The sequence below is a fragment of the Pyrus communis genome, chromosome 10 (genome assembly GCF_041283825.1).
Source record: "Pyrus communis isolate YQ-2024b chromosome 10, ASM4128382v1, whole genome shotgun sequence".
Taxonomy (NCBI): domain Eukaryota; kingdom Viridiplantae; phylum Streptophyta; class Magnoliopsida; order Rosales; family Rosaceae; genus Pyrus; species Pyrus communis.
The window spans coordinates 4,523,144-4,546,745 of record NC_142574.1 but is presented as its reverse complement, the minus strand read 5'-3'; the positions used below and the strand labels follow the sequence as shown (position 1 = coordinate 4,546,745).

Here is a 23,602-nt window from a genome sequence, read left to right as displayed (position 1 = left end):
TTTTAAGAGGGTAGATTGTGAAACCCCACCCCCAAAATTATTTGTAATTTCACATTTTCCTTAAAGATTTATGAAATTACATTTTAACCCCTCATTTTTATCTAATCCGGATCGCCTCGTTATATTCTCTCCCAATTCTCCTCCTATCTCTGCCTACCATGTGGCACCCTCACCTTACCTCTCATTCTTTCTATTCTTCCTTCGAGTCAACTCTCAGCTTACTATCTCTTTCTTTCTCTCAGATCTTTCTCATTCTCACAGATCTTTCTCCCTCTCTATGCTCTCACCTCTCTGACGACACACCCACCGTCACCACCACCCTTCTATCTCCTTCATCTTTATGCAACGCCAAAGGAACTGGTGCAAGGGCTTAAAGACTTCAGCGAGCCCCGTGGGTTTTGAGCAAAGATCTAGCCACCTCCGACCATTTCACGGCGAATCGAAGGTAAGAAACCCTCCCTCTCGTCTCTATGTTCATTTTAGTTGTTAGATTGTAGGTTAAATGGGCCAATCGGTGTCGATTGGAGCTCATAAGGCTCCAGCTTTCATTCCCGACAAGAAACAGGTCAAATGACCCAAGCCCGAAACCCTTAGGAACCCAACCCATACCTTTGGGTCTAGGACCCTTAGGCTGGGCTTCCAAGCTCAAGGCCGTGAAACCCCAAACCCTTCGGACCTTAGGCCTTTGGGCCGTGTTAGCGCGGGCCGAAACTTTAAACCCAAAATCATTTCCTTAGGTTGGGTTACAAGCCCAATACCCAAAGGCTAAGCCTAGGATCCAAACCCAAGCCCAGACCAGGATCTGGCCTAACCCAACCGGATCCTAGGTCGCGTGTGGGTGTGTGTGAAGGGTTGCCGCTGCTGGTGCATGGAGCACACGCGCTGCCGTCAATGGAGCCTGCGACTTTTCCTGACGTGTGGAGGTACTCCGAGTTCCCCTATTATGTTTTTCGACGTCCTGAATCCGTTTATGATGTCCATTTTCCAAAATTCAATCATTTGAGTATAGTTTTATTAATTAGACCCTTTATGTACTTAGGTGCAATTATTAACGATGTTTCCGTCTCGCCTAGTTCGTACGGCTCTTCGACGACGGAGTATATGTGAATGGACCCCTTCTAAAATGCATGTTTTAATAGTAGAAATGCATACATGAAAAACATGATTTAATGGTTACGTTTTATGAGTAAATTAGATTTACACTTTATGATTATCATGCTTTACTGAGAATAGTTTGGAATATCTTACTTTATTGAACTTATATTCTTTGTAGTATATATGATGGATGACTATAAACTATTTAGGAACATGTTTTTACACTCTTTGTAGTATATATGATGGATTACTATATACCATGAAGATGTTTTGAAATATATGTATGTATGTTTGGAAAGATTATACTCGATGTTTTGTGCTTATCTAGTGGTCACTGTTCTACATACAAGCGATGATTCTTATTTGGCCTACTAGTCGAGTGATGTAGAGGCCTACAGGTCGGAAGATATTATATTGGAAAAACCTATTACATATTATACTATTGAATTTCCATAAAACTTTGGGGGTTAGTACACTATTGAATAACTGTTTCAGTATTATATATATATATATATATATATATATATATATATATATATCAACTTGGTCCACTCATATTTGTTTTGTGCCCCCTCAGGACATAGGAACGAGGCATACAACCCAAGCTATGAGGCATTCCCCTACCAGTGGTACCGCGTCATCCTCTTTGCTTTGACTCCACTTGTAATAGCACATTCCGCTTGTATTCTGAATTAGATGTATGCTCTGAACATTTCATGCATTATCACTATGTCTTCATTGTTGGTAGTTGAATATTATTTATTATTTTAGTAGTTTGTATTTGAATATTACTTTGCGTAGTTTGTGTGAAATTTATATGCATGTTTCACATGTTCTCAGCATATGCATTCATTAAATGGATTTCGTTACCCTCGGGTGTCGGCTAACACATGACTATCCTGATGTCCCTCGGAAATTGGGATCGGGGTGTGTCAAAACACCTACATGTAATCACATTTATTTCAACACGTCCCCGAAAGGCCCCACTTAATGAGTCTCTGACCCTCCTTTACGTGCATAAGAATGGGTTCAGAGCATACTTACCCAAATACAAGTTCTATGAATATGTTGAGTAAATACCATACTCGGTGGAATGTCAGAGATGCTAGATACCTCGGCGTCGAATGTGATCATTGCTACAGTTGCTGAATCAAGAGGGGTGCAAAACATAAAAATGTGAGCGGATGAAAATAAAGTTTTTAAAAACATTTTATTTTCTGAACATACTAGCCTCCTATTTTGAAAACACAAATATAATACTATATATAAGTTTTTAAAAATCTAAGCATGCCATAAAAGTTGAAATCTGATATATACTTGTATACATTGAGAGCTAATAAATATATATAAAATGAGCTAATACTTACCAGTGGCATGGCATACAATATCATCACCATCCATGACTAGTGGAAGCTGAATAATATAATCATTTCATTGTCGAGTATTCTCGAGGCAATGATAAGCTGAAAATGTAACTGTGTAATCATGTCATTACTAAATAATCTCAAAGTAATGATAAGTTGCGAGTATAACTATATAATCATGTCATTACTGAGTAATCTCAAGGTAATGACAAACTAAAAGTATAACTATAGTAGCCCAATACACGTGTAAGCTGATGTATAATCATCCACTAGACGTAGCTAGTGGAAGCTGGAAGTATAATCATCCATTAGTCGTAGCTAGTAGAAGCTAGTAATATAATCATGTCATTACTACGTAATCTCGAGGCAATGACAAGCTGGAAAGACATGTCCTTCGTCCACAATGTGTACAAGTTGGAAATACTCATACACATGTAAACTGTGTACTACTGCTGGAGACATTGTACAATACTCTTAGTCTGTATGGGTGTATGCATGCCACAAGATAAGTAATAATAAATGAATAACAATCATGAAATTGTCATCGTCATAAATCATAAATCATAATTCTAGTAGTAAAATCTTGAAATCTATCTAACTCATAAATCATAAATCATAACTTTGAAGATATCATAAAATCGATATAATTAGTAAAATATAATTGAAATCATATTTATTTAGGCATGCTTAGAATTTAGATAAATAAAACATTTATGAAATAAAAGTCCACTCACTGATCATATAGGAAGTCTTCCTCAAGCTTGGTTTGTCCTCTAGGATCTCTGGAACTCCTCGCACCTAAGTGAATAAATGAAACCAAGCAAAACTCTATAAAACAATCAAATTCTCACTCGATTCTCAACCAAATTTCGTGAAATTTATATCAAAGTGCAGTTAGGGAAGAGAGGAACAAGAGCGTACCAAGTTGGAGGTTGAAAAATGGCTGGAATCTCGCCGGAAAAAACAAGAAAACTTCCTTCTTCGAATCTGTGTCCAAAACCACCTATACTTTACAATTTTTTTTTACACCAATCTAGTCCTAATCAACCAAGTGAAGCTATTGGTAGAGTTTAGAAGTCTCACATGTGCCTTGAATGACGGGAAACTAGTCGAATTTTCACTGTAACCGTCGAAGTTCCCGTTCCGAGACTTCGACTTTGCATTTTCCAACAAAGGTGGAGTCTTTGGATCGAGGTGAGGTGGGGATGGTGATGATGGCAGCCAGTGATCGTGACTCGCCGTCAAACAGCGAAGTCGTTATTCGTTTTTCTCGATTTATTGAACACGGAAGAGAGAGATGCATAGAGGTTTTCAGAAACATGGGGAAAAGAGAAGGGAAGAAAGAAAAAGAGAAGGGAAGAAAGAAAAAAAAAAACTTTCCCCCATGGGACCCACTGCCCTTAGAAATCAAAGAATTCTCCGAAAATGGAATAAAATAACTAAAATAATGTCGCGTAAAAACTTGGTTTTAAGTCTGATTTTTGTCTTACTTGTACCCACGCATTTGTAATGGTTGAGACCATGGCTTCTAAGGAAGTAACAAGTGTGCATACATAAATTAACCACAACCAATAAGAGAAGGATATGTGAAAAATATGCTTAATATGACGGTTTTACTCTTGACTTCGTGAGTAAACCAAAATTTTACCCTAAAAGAATAAGACGTAGTTTGCCCAAAGATAATGGGCTTTATGCCACTAACGGACCGTGGGTTCTTTGGGATGCCAATGACATATATTATGGGGTCTTTGGGCCGCCATACTTCCATCGGGCCATACTTGGTCCAGTGGTGGCAGGGCACCAATTTTCTGGAGTCTTCCTTTGGGTGTCCGGCGCATCTGAACTCTTACCAACATGGACCTTCAAAACTGCTAACTAGTTATGGAGACTGTCCTACATCACAAAGAACTGCCTAGTATGCTCATAGCCTCCCTTCACAGCTGCTTGCTAAATTTTATCCTTATAAATAGTCAAGTTAAACAGAAAAAACAGTGATTGCTACTTACTACTCAGAAGTCTCTCAAGTTCTATTTTTCTGTCTACTACTTTTCTGACTTAATTAGGCATCTGACCTTTGGCGTACACCATCTCCCTTTTTTCAAGGTATACGTCAATTAGGCTAATGATTTTTGTTCTCTTGTAGGTGAAACTTCGTCAAATCAGACGTGTATAAAATTTACATTTATAACAATGGCTGAAGATGCTAAACTACGAAGCATGATAGCTAGTCGAATGGTAATCACCACCCCTGAAGAGCCTATATTGAAATTGGAGTCTCACTTGACTTACACAAGAAGTTCAATGACTATCATGAAAGCTTAATTCTGGACTACATGCTTCAGCCACTTATTGTATTTGAGTGAGATGAATTAGTGGTCAAATTGTCCATGATCTGGTATTGTGCCGAGTAGCAAATAAGGATGTAGACATCACTGATCTGAGCTACGCTATTGTTACAAAGTTCACGGAGCATGACTTTGCTCTGATTACCTGGCTAGTGTCAAATATCGATGATTTGAATACTAAGAAGATGTACTTTCCTAGCAAGGCCATTGTGACCAGAAATTGTTGCAAACTGTATTTAGTAGCCGCCATGATAAGAATGATTTACTGAAAGTGTGCATTTTTACATTTAGTGATTTAACGAGTTGACAAAGTGTGCAGGTAAAGGACCTTTACCTGTATCGATCGGACAATTTGACAAAATTCTTTGACTAGGGACACTTTGTCCTTTGAGTACACCCGAGATGCCTTTTTTTATTTTTTTTATTAGTACAATGGAACACCCTATTTAACTAATTCGACTATAGAACATAAAATAGAACTTGCAACGAAGAGTTTGAGTCCACGAAATGCAAAATAAAAATTACAATGCAAAGTTTCAAGTTGGTTTGACCTATTATAAAATATCAAAATTTAGAGAAATGGGTTGTTAGTTGTACATATGTAAATGACAATAGTATGCAACTCTTGTATGGTTTGGATGCATTAATGCAGGTAGAAGGTTCATTGATCTTTAGTTAATTAGGTAATAGGATTAACATATTTATTGTAAGTTTTAATTGACTTAAGTTAGCTCCAATTAATTAGTAGAGGAGTCTACCAATACGAGATGGGACTTACTGATACGTGGTGTAACCTTAGTAAAGGGACATGGCATGTTATGAAAGAGCAGGTCGTGGTGAAAAATTGAAGTTGTGATGGTTGAAGTTTATAGATAGTTTGTCATTGTTCTTGATTTACTGGATTAGTTGTTTGCTAATGAATGGTGTGATTTGTCTTTGCTCATAGTTCGTGCAATTTGTAATTCAACTTGTAATATATTAATAAGCTGAAATTGTCTGGCAATTGCTCCAATGAATTTACGACTATTTTTGGTGTCATTATTGTTCACATTAGTGTACAGAAACATGACACCATGTCGTTAAGCTAGCCAGCTAGGACCAAAAGTGTAGACCCAATTCCAAAGCTCCAGAGGGACCAATAAGGGATTTTCTGCAGTACTGTAGAATATTGAATACTTCCTGGTGTTTTTCTGGTTAGATCTTCTATTCAGAGTTTGAAACCCCCGCACGTACACGATCCAAGATGGCTTTCCCATCAAGTACGTTGCCTTGTTGAAGCTCCAAGTAGTCCTTGTACTTCATGCCAATATATGCTGCTGCCGGATGCTGTGCAGTGTCTACCAACTTTGGTGCAGGTCTAACTACTGTTTCAAGTGATGGGCCAGTCGGAGTGGCTACCGATATTCTTGTTGATTTGTTGTTCAGCACTGCCCTGTGAATGTTGCTCCTGTACTTTCCATTGCTAAATATCTACGACGTACGTACGTACATGTAGCAAAATGGAAATTAATGTTTGTGATTGCCAATGATCGATAAAGAATGCCTCAAATATCTCTAGGGTTAATGCCATTAAACAGTAATACTAAGTGACAAAGTGAAATTGAATAGGAATATTTACCTCGAGGTGATCGCCAGTGTTGACAAGGAAGGAGTAGGGTGCAGCATTGACGTTGACCCATTTACCCTTGTGTTGCACTTGAAGGCCACTGATCCCATTCTGCATAAGAAGGGTCAAGAGGCCATGATCAGAATGAGGAGGCATCCCCATTGCAAGTTCTGGCTGTGGACAAGGAGGATACAGGTTTGCAATGAAGATTTGCAAGCCAGCTGATTCCACATCCAAGGCCGTGTCAAAGTCTGTGGCCTCCAACCCCAGGCTCTCTGATATTCCTTTCAGTAGCTCCCTTGTCACTTCTCTTGTTCTTTTGCAATACTCTGATGCAAGCTCACTGCACCAACAAAAAGGCAGGTGAACGCGTTTTGTGTACTAATCTAATTTACCATATGAGATTCGAACTCATGTGTAAGGAGAAAGTTACATTTCTCAGACCAACTTACATAAACCACTTCCCTTAATGATTTAGGATTCTTTTTAATGCTTATTATGATCATGTGTTAACACACATCTCTTTAAATTAAAGCTTCATAATTGGAATTCAACTTGGTTTTAAAATATGTTCATCTGTGCCACTGCCAAGTAATTCAACTTTTGGAACTTAATTACTTGATTAACTTCTAAAAGACCACAAGATAAGAACATAATTAAATCATCATTATTCAACATACCCTACCCAACAAGACCATGATTTAACAAGGCTGATAACATATATTTAATTAAATAATGTACATTATCAAGAATGGTGGTCGATGACTAACCTGAAGCCAGCAGGTTTAGAGGGGAAGTGAAACTCAGGATATACAAAAACCTTGAGAAAATCCCTCCAAAACCGAACATTCTCCACAGAGGGATTGAAGCTGGTCCCGCATCTGATGGGGTCCAACACGTGCTTCCCTTCAAACTCCTGCTTCTCCTCCTCCGTCAGATCAAAAAAACCCTCACAACCATCCAAGATTGCCTTCATCAGACTCTCTGGCACACCATGATTGATCACCTACCAGTGGAAAATGAAAATATATAAAAATACAAAACCAATAATTGCCCTTTTCTTTCTTGAGGCATTTAGATTTGAGTAAAAAAATCGAAGATTTAAATGAAGTCCAGTATTAGGTATTTCTTTTATACTCATTTTATATTTCTTTAAGGTATTAGAGATAAATCAAAGTCTTTTAATTGCATCTTGTAATTTCAATAATCTACTTAATATCTTCTAACAAAAAACTAATATACTAGCACAAATTCATCATAAGTAGAATATATGACCCTAACTCTAATCAAGCAACAAAATATAATATACTTATGAGTGAGATATGAAGCCTAACTAAAAGTACAAAATCATAATATACCTATTAGCAAGACACATTAATCTGCAATACATGTTGACTATAAGAAAAAAAAATGTAATACAAGTAGATAAATACAATCAACCTATTATATAGGTTCGTTATAAAAATAAAATAAAATCTATAACTATATAGGGTTTAGAGCATGAAGAAGAACAAGAAGTAACAAAAAATAGGAAATAAGTAAACTAATTAAAGAGATAATTATTGATAATAAAATAATCTTAAATTTAAGAATTTGACTTATTTTAATAAACTGGGCGATCGATTACTAATATTGGCTATGAAATTGGACATCTTCTCTTTTTTCTTTTGAGTACTATAGTCCAATAGTATTTTTCTTCACTTATATGAAAGATATATGTGTAGGGTGGAGGGTGTAGGTACCATGAAGAAGCCCCAGTCCTTGCAGGCTTTGCCGAGGTCGTTGATGGCTTTAGAGCGCTGTTCAGGAGTAGCAGATGTTGTGAGAAGAGATAAGTCAACGGTCGGAATGATTGCTGCTTCTGTATCTTCTTCGAAAGCCTTCTGATCATCGTGGGGATTATTATTGTTTGTGTAGGTATAAGTGGAAGGAACAATGAAGTTGCCGTTGGTGCCTTGTGATTCCGCAATAAGCTTTTTTATGGTGGTCAGTTTGGGTGGTGGATGATCGCGGCAAACTTGTGACGAGTTAACCTTATCCATTAGATCAGTTGCAGCCATTAAACTAGCTATAGAGAGAGAGGGAGAGAGAGAGGTAAGAAATGTAAGAGATAAAGTGGAAGTGGGGGTGGGGGTGAAAAGGGAGGGAGGGGGTCCATATATATCCAGTAATTTAGAGATATATTAAGTGGGAAGGGAGGGTCCATATGAAAGAGGATTCGGTTTGGATCTCTCCCATCAAATGCTCCGGACCAAGTAATCTGAATCGTTGAAATTTAGTACGGTCTGAATTACTTGATCCTGAGTCTTTAATGATAGAGATCTGGACCGGATCCTCTTCCGGTCCATATATATTCCAATAATGTAGAAAGATTATTATAGTATATGATTGTATTCTTGAACGAACAGAAGTTCTGTCTCTTTCTTTGCAATTTTAATTAAAAAACTATTGCATATTGCATTACATAACAATTTCCTGGAAATTGTAGGCCTTGATTATGATTAGGGATGAACAATGGTTTTGACAGATGGGTAACCGCGATAATTTACTCATAATCGTTTATGCTTAGATTTGCATGATTGTTTACTTGTTGCGTAATTGCCTCAACGATTATATCCATATACATAACCGTATATAAACGGTTAACTATACTCATTTAATCGTAACCGTATACTCGTTTATTCCTTTTACCCATTTATCCCTTTTTTACCCATTTTACCCCCCCTCCCCCATTTTTCACCCATTTACATATTTTAATTGTTATCAATCAAGGTAATATAATATATTCGAAGAATTGATTTGTTACTAACAAAATACTTCTCTTTAATTGAGCAAGCATATTGGAAAGAAAACTAATGTATTTGCGACATATATTTATTTTCTCTACCCAAGTAATTCTTTAATTATAACATTCATATGATTACAAAGTAAAACTTCCAAAAACTTAATTTGAAAGGGAATAGCACATTAAAACCTCAAACCGAAATACCAAGCAGTACCTAGATGAATTTATTAGTATCATGACTGTAATGCAATTTATGGTGATACTGGTGACAAATCATCACCAATTCTGATGAAAAAAAAAAAAGGAAAACTAATGAAAATTATTTGAAAAATCTTAAGTTTTAACGATAAAGATAAAATAAAAGGTAAAATGAATAGTACCAAAATTGATTTTTTAGTGTAAAAATGTGGTTTTTCGTTAAAGTGAACAGTACCAGAAGATTTTTGTTAAAGTTTCCTTAAAAAAAACTTATGTAGGCTAATGTGGTGGTGATGAAAAATCAATTCTGATCAAAAGCTTGGGTGGTTTTTTTTTTTTTTTTTTTTTTAAAAAAAAAATATATATATATATATATATATATCAAAATAAATTGGTATCCATTTATAACTGCGGTTAATACTCATAAATGCCAATTTAAATTCCACTGATAAACGGTTATACTCATAACCATTTAATTGTAACCGTGAAATTTAAATGGACAGGTATCTGCGATTATCCATAATTAATGGGTATTTGGCCATCCCTAATCATGACACTTAAATTTACATTTTTTTTAGTCAGTTAGCCCTTAATCTCAATCTTGGGTATTGGTGAAATTACGGAGCAACTACAGAAGTAATTTGTTGATTTGACAAGGTTATTTAACACATTTAAAAAAGGATTAACCTTAGTTTATTACTATGAAGTTTCGTGGTTTTCAATATTTGGTACATGAAGTCTTTTTTTCATCCTAGAGTCATACCTCAAGTTTTAATTTTGAGAGAGTTTCATAAATCCGTTAAGTTGATTGTTAAGTCAATTGTTAACTGGTGATGTGGCATCCACGTGGACAATGATTGGACGCCACGTGGACAATGACTGGACACCACGTGGATATTTAAAAAAAAAAATTTAAATTAATAAATAAATTAAAAAAAAATATTTATATAAAAAAAAAAAAACCCTCAAAGATAACGATACCTCTCTCTCTTTTCCGTCCGTAATGCCCAAAACCTTAACCCTCGCCCGCTTCAAAGCCCTCTTGTTATTCCTCTCCGTTTTCCTCAACCTCTACTTCCTCTTCCTCCACACACCGCCATCCCTTCTCTCCTGCTACACTTCCTCCCCCACCATGCGCCGCTACCTCGTCTTTGCTGTTGCATCTTCCTCTCGCTCCTGGTCCCACCGTGAGCCCTACCTCTGCCTTTGGTGCTCCTATGCCTCCACCCGAGCCTTTGCGTTTCACGATCGCGCACTAATCGACTCCTCCAGCGAGAAATCCGTCACTCTGGTCGTCGTCTCCAATGATACCTGATGAAACTGTTAAAGCTTCCTAGCCGTTAGGGTTGGGGCTTGTTTTTAGCGTTATTTATGTTATGTTGAATAATTCTTCCTAAACTTGAGGAACACTGTTGCATTTTCTGTTTAACTTAGTCATGCCCACGATTGTAGGACCTGTAAAGTCGTGGGTGGTTGTTTTTCCCTTTTTTTGTCTCAGTGTAAGGCTATTTATTAGCCATAACAGTTGTTTAGCTAAATAAGACTTCTCCCAGTTTTCTAGTACGAACATGTTTTACATTCACAAGAGCTTTCTGCTATTCTTTTGGTTCTAACATCTGGTATCAGAGCCCCACCACGAGGCCTGATCAAAGCTTGCAACACAGTCACCGGCGTGAAAGAACAAAACCATGGCGTCTGAAAGTAGCTTCGCGCAACCTGCCATTTTGAAGTTTGATGGACACTACGATCACTGGAGTATATTAATGGAAAACTTTCTACAGTCCAAAGAGTATTGGAACTTGGTGGAGATAGGGATAGCTGCAGTAGCAGAAGGAGTAGATCCAAGTGAAGCAAAGAAGAAAATGATTGAAGATCAGAAGTTGAAGAACCTAAAGTGCAATAATTACTTGTTCCAGGCCATCGATCGTTCGATCCTAGAGACAATTTTGAAGAAGGATACAATGAAGGATATTTAGAATTCTTTGAAACAGAAATATCAAGGAACAGCACGTGTTAAACGTGCTCAATTGTAGGCTCTTCAAAAGGAGTTTGAAGTGCTGTACATGAAGGCTGGAGAATCAGTCAACGACTATTTTGGTAGGACTCTCATCATTGCTAACAAGATAAGGATTCATGGGGAGCACATGGAGGATGTCGTAATCATTGAGAAGATTTTGCATTCTATGACTCCAAAATATGACTACGTTGTATGTTCTATTGAGGAGTCAAATGACTTGGATACTTTGTCGATTGATGAGCTTCAGAGTAGTCTATTGGTGCATGAACAACATGTCAGCCGTCATGTTGTAGTGGATGAACAAGCACTGCAAATTACTTTTGGAGTCCAGCAAGAAGGACGAGGTGGGGGTCGAAGTACCTCTCGTGGAAGAGGAAGAGGAAGGGGTAGATTTGGGTACGACAAATCTAGCCTAGAATGCTACAATTGTCAATTACTTTTGGAGTCCAGCAAGAAGGACGAGGTGGGGGTCGAAGTACCTCTCGTGGAAGAGGAAGAGGAAGGGGTAGATTTGGGTACGACAAATCTAGCCTAGAATGCTACAATTGTCATGAATTGGGGCATTTTCAGTGGGAATGCCCAAAGAAAGCAAATGAACAAAAGGCCAACTACGTAGAGACAAAAGAAGAGATGTTGTTAATGACTTATGTTGACTTCAATGAAGCTGAAACGGAGCATGTTTGGTTTTTTGATTCCAGGTGTAGCAACCATATGTGTGGCAAGAAAGAGATATTTGTTGATTTTGATAGCAGTTTCAAAGAATCTGTAAAGCTGGGGAATGGCTCAAGACTCACTGTTCAAGGAAAAAGCAAGGTTTGAATAGGGGTGAATGGAATTGTTCATGTAATTACGGATGTCTTCTTTGTACCAGAACTGAAGAATAATCTGCTAAGCATCGGGCAGCTGCAAAAGAAGGGACTTCCTGTGCTTATTCAACAAGGAAAATGTAAAATCTTTCATCCCGAGAAAGGTCTAATCATTGAAACAGAAATGACTCGCAATAGAATGTTCATTGTGCTTGCTTACTGTCCACCACCAAAGGAGCAAAAATGTTTCTCCTCTTTAATCACAGACCAAGCCACTCTCTGGCATTGTCGATATGGGCACCTCAGCTGGAATGGACTCAAGGCACTTCAGTAAAAGAAGATGGTGGAAGGATTACCCGAGTTCAAAGCCATTCAACGAGTATATGAAGGCTGTCTGGTGGGAAGATAGCACCATGATCCATTTGTAAAGGAAAGTATATGGAGGGCTTGTCAAGTTCTTCAGTTGGTGCACGTTGACATATGTGGTCCGATTAATCTACCTTTAAACAGCAACAAAAGGTATTTAATCACCTTTATTGATGATTTCAGCAGAAAAACTTAGGTTTTCTTCTTGACAAAAAAATCAGAAGCCTTTGTTATTTTCAAATCCTACAAAGCTAGGGTTGAAAAGGAAACTGAAGTGTTCATTCGAAATCTGAGGACAGATCGAGGGGGTGAGTTCACATCACAAGAGTTTGCAAGTTTCTGTAATGAGAATGGGATACACAGACAACTGACAGTTGCATACACTCCTCAACAAAACGGTGTCGCCAAGAGGAAAAAACGAACTATTATGAATATGGTGCGAAGTATGTTGTCAGAGAAGCGAGTTCCTAAAATTTTTTGGCCCGAAGTTGTGAATTGGACGATGCATATGCTGAACAGAAGTCCAACCCTTGTCGTGAAGAGCAAAACTAGGGCTGGGTTCGGTTCTAATCGGTTCGGTTTTTTCTCAAAACCGAAACCGAACCGAAATTTCGGTTCGGTTCAATTTTTTTCGGTTCGGTTTTTTTTGGGTTCGGTTTTTCTCGGTTCGGTTTCGGTTTTTTTCGGTTTTTTTTTTTTTTTTTTCTCCCCCCAAAATTATTAAAAAAAAAAAAGGAAATATGAAAGTTCACATTCATATTAAGAGGCCAGGCGGAATGAAAAATAAGGAGGAGGAGGGTTAGGGTTACAGTTAAGGGTTTTGTTAAAAAGATTAAAAAATTAAAAATAATCTCACAAATCCTGAAGGCATGAAGGTTCGAACCCATGCCTCCATGCTTGTAAAGTTTCACTGAAACCAACTTGGCAACAGGTTCTGTTTTGTTATGATTGTATGACTAAACTATTTATAAATATTCAAAAAAATTATATATATATATATATATATATATATATCGGTTCGGTTCGGTTTCCGAGCCTCAAAAACCGAAACCGAACTGGTCAGATTCGGTTCGGTTCGGTTTGACAATTTCGGTTCGGTTTTTTTTGGCCTCGGTCCGGTTCGGTTTTCGGTTTTTTTCTGTTTTCGGTTTTTTGAACCCACCCCTAAGCAAAACACCTGAAGAAGCTTGGAATGGACGTAAACCATTAGCGAAGCATTTCAGAGTTTTTGGCTGCATATTGCATGTCCATGTACCTGATAACAAGAGGGTAAAGTTGGATGCCAAGAGTCTCAAATGTGTATTTTTAGGGGTCAGTGAAGAATCAAAAGCATACAGGTTGTTTGATCCTTTGTCAAAAAAAAAAAAAAAAAAATTAGCAGCAGAGATGTGGTCTTTGAAGAAGACCAAGGGTGGAGTTGGGGTGACAATCACAAGCAAGCCTTACTGGTTGATTTGGAATGGGAAGTCGACGAAGAAGTAAACACATAAGAGGAAAACAATGGAGATGAGTTTGAAGCAGTTGAAGAACCGGAGGAAAATGGGTCAGACAACAGCAACCCTTATGAAGGAGACACCTCAAGTGTTTTACTTCCAGAAGGACGAACACGAAAACCCCCAACATGGATGAGAGACTATATGACTGGTCACGATCTGAGATTTTACTTTATCCAACCTTTTTCTTTCATCACTTCTGAAAATGGCTTTCCCATCTAACATTTGCAGATTTGAGTCTCAGAAGTGATGCAGAATAACTGCGTCAGGATAATATATGGCTTCCGTCCTTCTTATCTTCTAATGACCCTCTTATAGTTGGAGACTCTTTGATGAGGGATGATATAACGGCTACATTAGTAACTAGGAACCTCCTTACTCCTAGAGATAATAGGCTTCTTTCAAGACAGTTTGATTAGTTGGCTATTCTAGACTCCCCGACTCTCAGTGTTCGATGTGCGGGCTTTATGTCCAATATAGGCTAACGCCTACTTGCTCGAACTCGCCAAGTTGAATCAGTGACGGCTGAGGTGGCAGATCTTAGACAAGAGATCAGACAGCTCAAGCGCCAGAATAGAGAGTTGCATATGCTTGCAAATAATTATTCAACAAGTGTGAAGAGAAAGCTTGATCAGCTGTAGGAATCCGAAGGTCAGATTCAAAGTGACCATTAGAGGTTTATGGTTGTATTCTAGAGGCACTTTTTGCCTTTGCCATCTGAAGTTCGATAAAGTATTGAGGTGCCACATGATCAATCTCTAGTGCCTCATTTTTTTGGGGTTGTGCCTGGTGCTGAGGCTTCACGTGAGCAACCTTTGTGAAGGCTTTTTTTTTTTTGATTGTATATATTTGTAATTTCTCAGAGATATCAATAGACGGGCTTTATTTTATTCAGTGTATTGTACTATATTGTGCTAAATACAAATAAAGTATATATATCTCACTAAGATATGTTACTTCCCTTTTTTTTTTTTTTTTTTTTTTTTTTATTTAAATCATATTTTCAAAATGGTACCGTGCACCATCCCATCACCTTTTTTTTAGACGGTGCTTGATGCACCATCCTCCCCTTACTTTCTACTTTTCAATTATTCTGTCGCCACCACCTCTTTTCTTTTTCCTTCTTGACTTGCTAATAGTAGCATGCATCTTTTTTTTTCTTTTTTTTTTAATTATTTATTTATTTATTTTCCTTTTCTTGTGTGTATATTTCGATGATGAGCATGGTAGATTGACACTGTTGGGTTCCTCAATGGGCTTCCTCGTTGCATTGCATTTTTCTCTGCAAGCGGACCATTTTCACTTGGTTATCTGAATACCATTATTTACTATAGGACTGCATAGTCACTGCACCACATGCAGACCAGTTTCATTTGCAACTGTTGAGACCATTATATATATATATATATATATATAAATATATAAGGTTGTACAGTCACTGCACTACATGTAGACCAGTTTCATTTGCAACCGTTAAGACCATTACACACACACACACACACACCATTATATATATATATATATATATATAGGGTTGTACAGTCACTGCACTACATGTACACCAGTTTCATTTGCAACTGTTAAGACCATTACACACACACACACACACACACACATATATATATATATAGGGCACTGCATGGCCACTACACAACCATTGCACTTACTTGTTGTCTTGCATCCCGTCTACCCTGTCCTGCAGTCTTGCGCTGTTGCTGACTGCATCACGACTGCATGCACTGCTTCCTCGCTTCTCCGCGTCTGCTGCCCGCTGAACTAGGTGTTGGATAAAAAGAGTGGATGCGAGTGCAGGTTCAAGGGCTGCGGTGGTCTAGTTGAGTCCGAGGAACTCTAGGGTCTATGTTTTGTGCTTGAGTTCAGGAAGCACGGAAAGTATTCCGGGTTGTGAACTGAATGATGTTGCCTACTCTGGTGTCAACCTGGTGGATGTGTCGCAGCCTAACCCTTTGAAGGCAAGGTGGGGGAAGAAGAAAAGGCAGTCGCTAGCAAGTTCCTTTGTGAAGCCTTTACTCTGTGAAGCTTATTAGCTTTAAGCGGAGGACGACTTCAATATTTTGGGTCACATATATATATATATATATATATATATATATAATGTGTCTATATATATATATATATAATATTGTACCCCACTGATGGATTTCTTTGTTGTAATGCTAGAAATCTTTAATTTGGTTAAGGCAGAGCATGGTGCCGAGACTCTCACGGAGCTTTTAGGGACGTGGTAGTTGATGGTGGAGTGAGCAGGATGTGGGTGTAACTGTACTTTTTGTTGCCTGGTGCTTGTTGCAGTGCGTCACTTTTTACCGTGTGGTGCTGTGCAGAAGACTCTAGCATGGTTTCGTTGTGTAGTGCCTTTTGGTCATAGTTTTCCCTTAGTAGTGTGCTGCCGTGTGGTGCTGTGCAAAATACTGCAGTAGGATTTTGTTGTGTAGTGCCTTTTGGTCACAGTTTTCCCTTGGTGGTGATGTTGCCGTGTAGTGCAAGAAACTGCTTGCATAATCGCTGCGGGGTTGCGTAGTGCGTTTGCATAGCATTTTGGTTTCTTTGCTACTGTAGTGTGCTTTGAAGGACCGTCTTGTAGCTACCCTATTTGCAGTGCTATTTCCTTGAAGAAGTTGAGTCCAGATGTTTGAGCTTGATAACTTGCGGCAATAGACTTTTCAATTGCCCAAGTTCGGTCTTCTCAGCAAGCTACTTCGAAAGATTATCAAGTTGCAAGGACTTTTTTGGCTTCCGTCCAGGTGCGTCTAGAAGCGTTGGTGTGAGAACGAGAGCAGTTGGGAATCGAAGCATCATGACTTGAAGGTTTTCTCTTGGAGTGGGAAGCTACACCTTCTCAGTACCAAAAGGAAATGTCATGCCTAGAGCAAGAGAAATGTATGGCTATGGAGTTGCCTATCTTGTCTTCTGCCGATGTGGAGACCTTGAAGACTCTGGAAGGCCTGCTTAAGGATTGTCACGTTGATGTGTTGAGCGCTAGCGTTTTTTGCTTTGCTTAAAATCATCACGGGTGCATTTGGTGTGAAGCCAAGTCCAACTTTGTTGTTGTTAACTCTGTAACCATGCTCTTTCAACTTCCTTTGAGTCTTGGTAAGGTCACGTTCTTTGCCATTCATGGTGTGTGAAACCTTCTTTATAGGATTCAAAGAGGAAACGAAGTCGTACCCAGCCTTCAACATAAGTTTGTAGGCGTTTGGATCAAAACCTTCTTCAGTCGTCTTGGTTGAAAGAAAGCTTGGTTCCACCCCCTTTGGTAGAGCTTTTATGAAGCCTTATGGTAGTCTTGCAACCTTAGCATCGCCTAGTTATGTCAGAGGCAAAACGGCATTCGTCTTGAGCAACTTCACATTATCCTTGTGCCACTGTGTGTCGGCTTTGTTTGCTCCAGTTTCGAACGGGGATTGAACATTCTTTCTTCTCGACATCGGGATGTATCGAAAGACGGGTGTGGTCCGTCCTTTTGAAGGCGTCCTACTTCTTTTGGTTATTGCAGGTTTAGCAGGCTCATCATCGTTTTTGCTTGAAGATGGCATATCTTATCCTTCTTTTTTCTTGGGCAGGGCTTGCCATTCCTACTTTTTAGGTGTTGCTTTACTCATGGATTTAATCTCTTTTGGAAGAGCTTCGAGCACCATATTTTCCTCTATGTAGAACTTGGCGTCTGCGAAGTGTGATTTGGCTTCGATGAATGGCTTGGTATTGCCTTGGATCACCTTCACTCATTCTCGGTAGAATTTTAAGCATTGGTGGAGGGTGGATGACACTACTCCATTCTCGTGAATCCAATGCCTTCTTAAGAGCAAACTGTAGGAAGTTCTTGCATCAATCATGTGGAATATTGTGCTTGATTTGAGTTCACCAATAGTTGTCTCCACTCGGATCATGCCTATCGTTTTTTGTCTTCCTTGATTAAAACCTTGGATTAGTAGACAGTTTAGGGATAGTTCATCCACCTTGATGCCGATTGTGGTCATTGTTGACTTTGGCATGATGTTTATGGCCGATCCACCATCCACAAGCATGCGGTTGACTTTGTGCTCCTTTACGTACCCAGAGACGAAGAGATGACGGTTGTGAGGCTTGGATCCTAACAACAAGTCTTCGTAGGTGAAGTGGATTGCATCTTGGGCATCACAACACATGGCATACTCATGTGGTAGAAGTTTCAAGCCTTCGTCCTTGCTTTCTTGCACTTCGTGGTCATCGGGACTTGCCAAGACCGCTGCTAGTGCTCTTCACACTTTAGCTCGATCCTAAAGTGTGTTGGCAGACCTTTATTGGGCATGAGGGTCTTCTCTTCCTCAGTAGTGATAGCTTTGCCTTTTGAGGGCTCTTCCATCTATACTTTAACCATGTGACAAACCACGGTAATGCACTGTTGGAAGAAGTCATTCGAGAAATACTTGTGCAAAGAGACGGAATACGCGGCTCTTGCTCTACAGGTTCCCCACTGTATGTTGGCTTAGCATTTTTACATTTCCTTTGGGCTTCTTGTTGTTGTGGCGGCGGTGATTTCCTCCTTGTTCCATTTGTGGCTATGTGACTTGTGGTGTTGGCTTCCTTGTCTTTTTGTAGGTCACCAATGTCCATCCTTCTTCATCATCGGTAAGTGCATTTTGGTCATTTGCCCCCAGCGATGGTGGTGCAGAAGGTGCCGTGTGGCTTGAGTATTGACGGGAGTGGTTATAGATCATTTAAAGAGGAACAATATCAAAGGATCTAAACCCGATCGCAGTAGTGTGTGTTGCGGCTGTGTCTTCTAGGTCGAGTTTGATTCGTCCTTGTTATGCCAGCTTCATGATGAGCTATTTGAGGATGAAGCACTTGCCAACGGGATGACTTATGATACGATGGTACTTGCAGTACTAGGGATCGTTAATACGATTCATCTCTTCGGGGCATGTGCATTCTGGTAACTCGATCACCTTATTTTCCAGCAAGTCGTCTAACATTTCAACCATATATGAGTCAGGAAAAGGGTACGTCTTTCTCTAGCTTCCTTAAGGTGTTTTTGTACCTGTCTTGGGTGTGAGAAGGTTCATCTCTCTTTATCTCATTCGCTTTATTCTTGGAGGAGATCTTGACGGACGCATATGAGGTTTTAATAGGGGTAGTGTTGATAATAGAAGCTTCATTGATGGGCTTCTTCCCATGATTGTCCACCTTCAGAGCAAATACCTTATCCTTCTTGAAGTTGAAGATTGGCTCATTTTTTCCATAATCGGCGATGCTCAACTTCACGTCGTGGGCGTAAGTGGCTAACTCTTCGAATGTCTATGGTTTGATGCCTTGAAAAATGTAATGTAACCCCTATTGCATGTCTTGGACACACATCTTGATCGAGGAGATCTCTAAGAGCCTGTCTTTGCAGTCGAGGCGTAGAGTGTGCCATCAGTTGATGTAGTCTATGACTGGCTCGTCCTTCCATTGCTTCATGCTTGTCAGCTCTAGTTGCTCCCAGTTGTTGATGGATTCAGGCTCTAGGTCCGTGTACCAGTCAAATGCGTTCCTCTTCAGAGAGACGACAAACTGCTTCGCGAGGTAGTCTCCTTCTGTCCCCGCGTTGTTGCAGGTTTAAACAAAATGGGCGATGTGTTGCTTTGGGTTTCCCTTTCCATCAAACTGCATGAACTTTAGTGGTTGATAACCCCTTAACATCTTTAGGGCATCAATCTTCTTGGAGTAAGGCTTTGAGTACAACACGGAGGTATGTGAGCTCCCTTCGTATTGCGCCTTGATGGTACTGGCGATAATCTCCTACAGCTGCTGGATAGAGAGAGATCCCATGAGTGCCGTTACTTAGTCTGGCTCTAGTTTCCGCTCGACCTTCTCCACCGGAGGCTCCTCTTTTTTGTCTGCTTCTTTCTTTAGTGGACCAATCTTTAGGTTGACTTTCACATCGTGCTGTGCCTCTAGTTGGTTGGCAAGTGGGGTGATTTGCAAGTCTTTCTCCTCCACAGTCCATGTGAGTTTTGTGATCGCTTCATTCATTTAAGCCAACTCCTCCTCTATTGAACTTGCACCGGTGGTAATGACTTGCATAGCTGTGCTACTGCTTAAGTCGGTAGTGGAAAGTAGGGACTCATAGTACTTCCTCAAGCTTTCCTCCCTTGGCACCCTTAGCGTGGCTAGGGTGATCACAGGCTTGTGCCTTGGGTGCTCTTGTTCCTCCGACAGAGTTGATGTAGGGGTGGAAGAGGCGGCAGAAAGAGCTTTTGCCTTGCTTCGGGTTGTGATGCTTAAAGTGTCACCACTTGCGACGAGGATGTTCTTGTTCTTCGCGTTGGTTGTGGGAATAGCTTGAACCTTCCTTGATGCCATTTGTGCCTTTTTTTGTGGATTTGAAGATAGAGATGAGAGGTAAAGATGATCCCCACTGGGTGTGCCAAATTTGTAAACACAAAAATTCCTGCGAAGAATGAGACAAGAACACATGTACAAAATAATATTTTGAATTAATTTTGGGGTTACAATCTCTTTTACAATTTGATCTTTTGATTCTATCTTTGTAAGGTGTAGATCTGCGGATGGGCTGTTGATCCAAAGGGTCGTCGGGGGTTGGTTTAGGGATAAATAGTGGTGCAGATTTGTTGATGTTGTTGATCCAAAGGGTCGTCAGGGCTTGATCTAAGGATGAACGAGGATGAATGGATCTTCAAGGGCCTTCGGGGTTTGATCTTGATGAACAGTTATGTGGAGTTCTTCAAGGGCCATTGGGCTTAATCTTAATGAACGGATCTTCAAAGGCCTTCGGGGCTTGATCTTGATGAACAGCTGTGAACGGATCTTCAAGGGCATTTGGGCTTGATCTTGATGAATGAAGATGAATGGATCTTCAAGGGTTTTTGGGGCTTGATCTTGATGAACAGTTGTGTGGATTTCTTCAAGGATTTGATGAAGAACAAAGAGAGCTTTCTTGATCCTTCGGGATTCTTGGGAATTTGGGAGGTTGGATACTTGAAAGCTTTAGAGTTTCATAGTTTCAAGGATTTGGGGAATTCTTTTCCAATTTGCAAGTAGAGAAATGTATGTGTGAATTGGTCATTTGACCCCTTGATGGAGAAGCCCATTTATAGGTTTTGAGAACGAATCACCACCATAATTTTTTTGGTGAAGTAAGTGGATGATGTAGGTGGAATAAGTGGAGGTTGTTGGTGAGGTAAGTGGATGATGTAGGTGAAATGAGTGGAGGTTGTAATTTTAATGCATTGGTCAACATTTATTTCACCGAAATTTCGATGTCTACAGTTTCTTTGTCCAAGAGCTTTATTGATTAATTTTTCTTTATGTGCCTTTGTTGTCTATTTTCTTTACTCTTCTCTTCATTTTTTTTTAGTCTTCTTCGTTTTAGTTCTAGAAAAATAAAATAAATAAATACTTAAAAAAAATATAAACTTCTGAAAATCCAAAAACATTTTATTTTTCTTTGAGTCTTGTTCTTGTTGGCTACTTCCCAATTCATACAATGATGATATTCAGTTTTTATTTCCTCATAACTTTCAAGAAATTTAAGTTTGACATTTGTTCTTTACATTATCTTTGTTTTAACCATAGTTTTTATGAGCATGACTTGGAAAATATATATGCACATAGCCTTATTGGTGTGAAACTAGAGCATGATTTAAAGTTTCATATGTAAATCTAGTGAGTTTATGTAACCCTTGTGAGCTTGTGAGCCTATTATAAATTGAACCACTATGCATCAATCTCATTTATTCTTGTGTGTATGATCTCATTTTTACATGTATCTCTAGAACTTGCCTTATACCTCTTGTTGCATTCATCAATTCACATAACAAACTTGGAAGTGATTTAGGCATTTGTTTCTTTTGTTTGAACCTTTCTAGCCAACTGTTATAATTATTTTTCCTATTTAGCCCGTTGAGGCTTTATGTGAGCCTTTTCTTGTTCTTTAACCTAAATTGTCCCTACAGAAAAAAATTCATGTCCATCTAAAGGCTTGTAGAGTAATTCTTTAAGAGGAGAGAATTCAAAGTTTTGGGGCCTAAATATTGCTATGGACAAGGAAAGGAAATAAAAATGTTGATGATTGCTGTAAAAGAAGAAAATAGGAAAAAAAAAAAAAACAATCAACTGCTTGTTACCAAAAAAAGGGTGTTCCTAATATCAAATCAAATGAAAAAGGGTAAATTACATTTTCATACCTCAGGTTTGAGATCTATTTCAATTCCTGACAACATCCTCAAAACATTTCACTTTCATACCTTAAGTACTATTTTATTTCAAAATAATACCTTCGTTACATTTTTTATCCATTGATCCGTTAAGTGCTGACGTGGCTGCCAAATGTTTTACAAGTGGCAAAAAAAATATTAAATTTTATACCTCCGTTACATTTTTCATCCATTAATCCGTTATGTGCTGACGTGGTTACCAAATGTATTACACGTGGCAAAAAAAAAATATTTAATTTTTTTATTTTAAAAACCTTAATCTTCAAAAAAGAAAAAAATATATATGTCAAAAGCTGCAACACATCCTTGCAAACCACCCTGCCCATTATTCCTTCCCCCCAAAACCAAAACCCATTAATCCCCCCATCAAACCCATCCCCCCGCGCCACCCCCCCCCCCCCCCCCCCCCCGGGCCCAAAACCCCGCCGGCGCGCGAGCAGCCCAATCAAACCCACCTTCCTCCATTCCTCCATGACCCACCTCACCTAGAAACCCACCCTCTTCTACACATCCCACTCCTTAAATCCATACATATTGGGAGGATCTGGGTTGCAGGGAAAGGAGATGGGTTTTTTTTTATTTTTTTGTCCTTTTCTTTTATGGGTTTCAGATAGTGGGTGCGGAGGTGGAGGTGGAGGATGGGTGCACAGTGGGTTTGGGGAAGACGGGAGGGAGAAGAAAGGGGTGGTTTTTTCTTTTCTTCTTCTTCTGGGTTGCGGGTTGGGGGGGGATGGGAAGATGGGTGCGCGGAGGATGGGTACGGAGGAGGATGTGGAGGATGGGTGGGAGTGGTTTTGGATTTGGGTTGTAGGGAGGGACAACGAATGGGGATGATGATGAAAGGGATGGGGTTTCGGCGGCGCCCCGGGGGGGGGGGATTAATGGGTTTTGGTTTTGGGGGGAAGGAATAATGGGCGGGGGTGGGTTGCAGGGATGTGTTGCAGTTTTTTATTTTTTATTTTTTATTTTTTTTGAAGATTAAGGTTTTTTTTAAAAAAAAATATTTTTTTTGCCAAGTGTAATACATTTGGCAGCACAGATTAATGAATGGAAAATGGAATAGAGGTATTATTTTGAAATAAAACAGTACTTAAGGTATGAAAGTGTAATTTACCCAATAAAAAATAATTCAAGTTTTGTGCCGTTTTGATGAGCATCATGAGTTTAAGCATTAATCTCTCAAATTCAATTCTAAAGCTCAACAAGCTATTTGCACTTTATGTTTTTCCATAACCTTTCTTTCATTAGCCTATCATCCTTAATCCCATTATAATCGTAATAAAGTTCTTTTGATCCAAGAAGTTACTT

General features: G+C 39.1%; 2 protein-coding genes and 1 long non-coding RNA gene across 3 annotated transcripts; 1 reads left to right on the top strand and 2 right to left on the bottom strand.

Annotated features, from left to right (window-relative positions):
• Window positions 1–1,995: 1,995 nt before the first annotated feature.
• On the bottom strand, window positions 1,996–3,760 carry LOC148693400 (uncharacterized). The gene is made up of 4 exons (XR_015952748.1): window positions 3,543–3,760; window positions 3,381–3,446; window positions 3,194–3,257; window positions 1,996–2,240 (listed from the first exon to the last, which is right to left on the bottom strand). It is a non-coding gene; the product is annotated as an uncharacterized LOC148693400 (long non-coding RNA).
• Window positions 3,761–5,759: 1,999 nt separating this feature from the next.
• On the bottom strand, window positions 5,760–8,539 carry LOC137728950 (2-oxoglutarate-dependent dioxygenase 19). The gene is made up of 4 exons (XM_068467762.2): window positions 8,153–8,539; window positions 7,181–7,416; window positions 6,423–6,753; window positions 5,760–6,274 (listed from the first exon to the last, which is right to left on the bottom strand). The coding sequence occupies exons 1-4, from the start codon at window positions 8,468–8,470 to the stop codon at window positions 6,008–6,010; spliced, it is 1,152 nt and encodes a 383-aa protein (XP_068323863.2). The 5' UTR covers window positions 8,471–8,539; the 3' UTR covers window positions 5,760–6,007.
• A 2,917-nt stretch (window positions 8,540–11,456) lies between these two features.
• On the top strand, window positions 11,457–12,550 carry LOC148693399 (uncharacterized). Its single transcript, XM_088677673.1, has 3 exons — window positions 11,457–11,925; window positions 12,075–12,223; window positions 12,314–12,550. The coding sequence occupies exons 1-3, from the start codon at window positions 11,457–11,459 to the stop codon at window positions 12,548–12,550; spliced, it is 855 nt and encodes a 284-aa protein (XP_088533799.1).
• The last annotated feature ends 11,052 nt before the right edge of the window (window positions 12,551–23,602 follow it).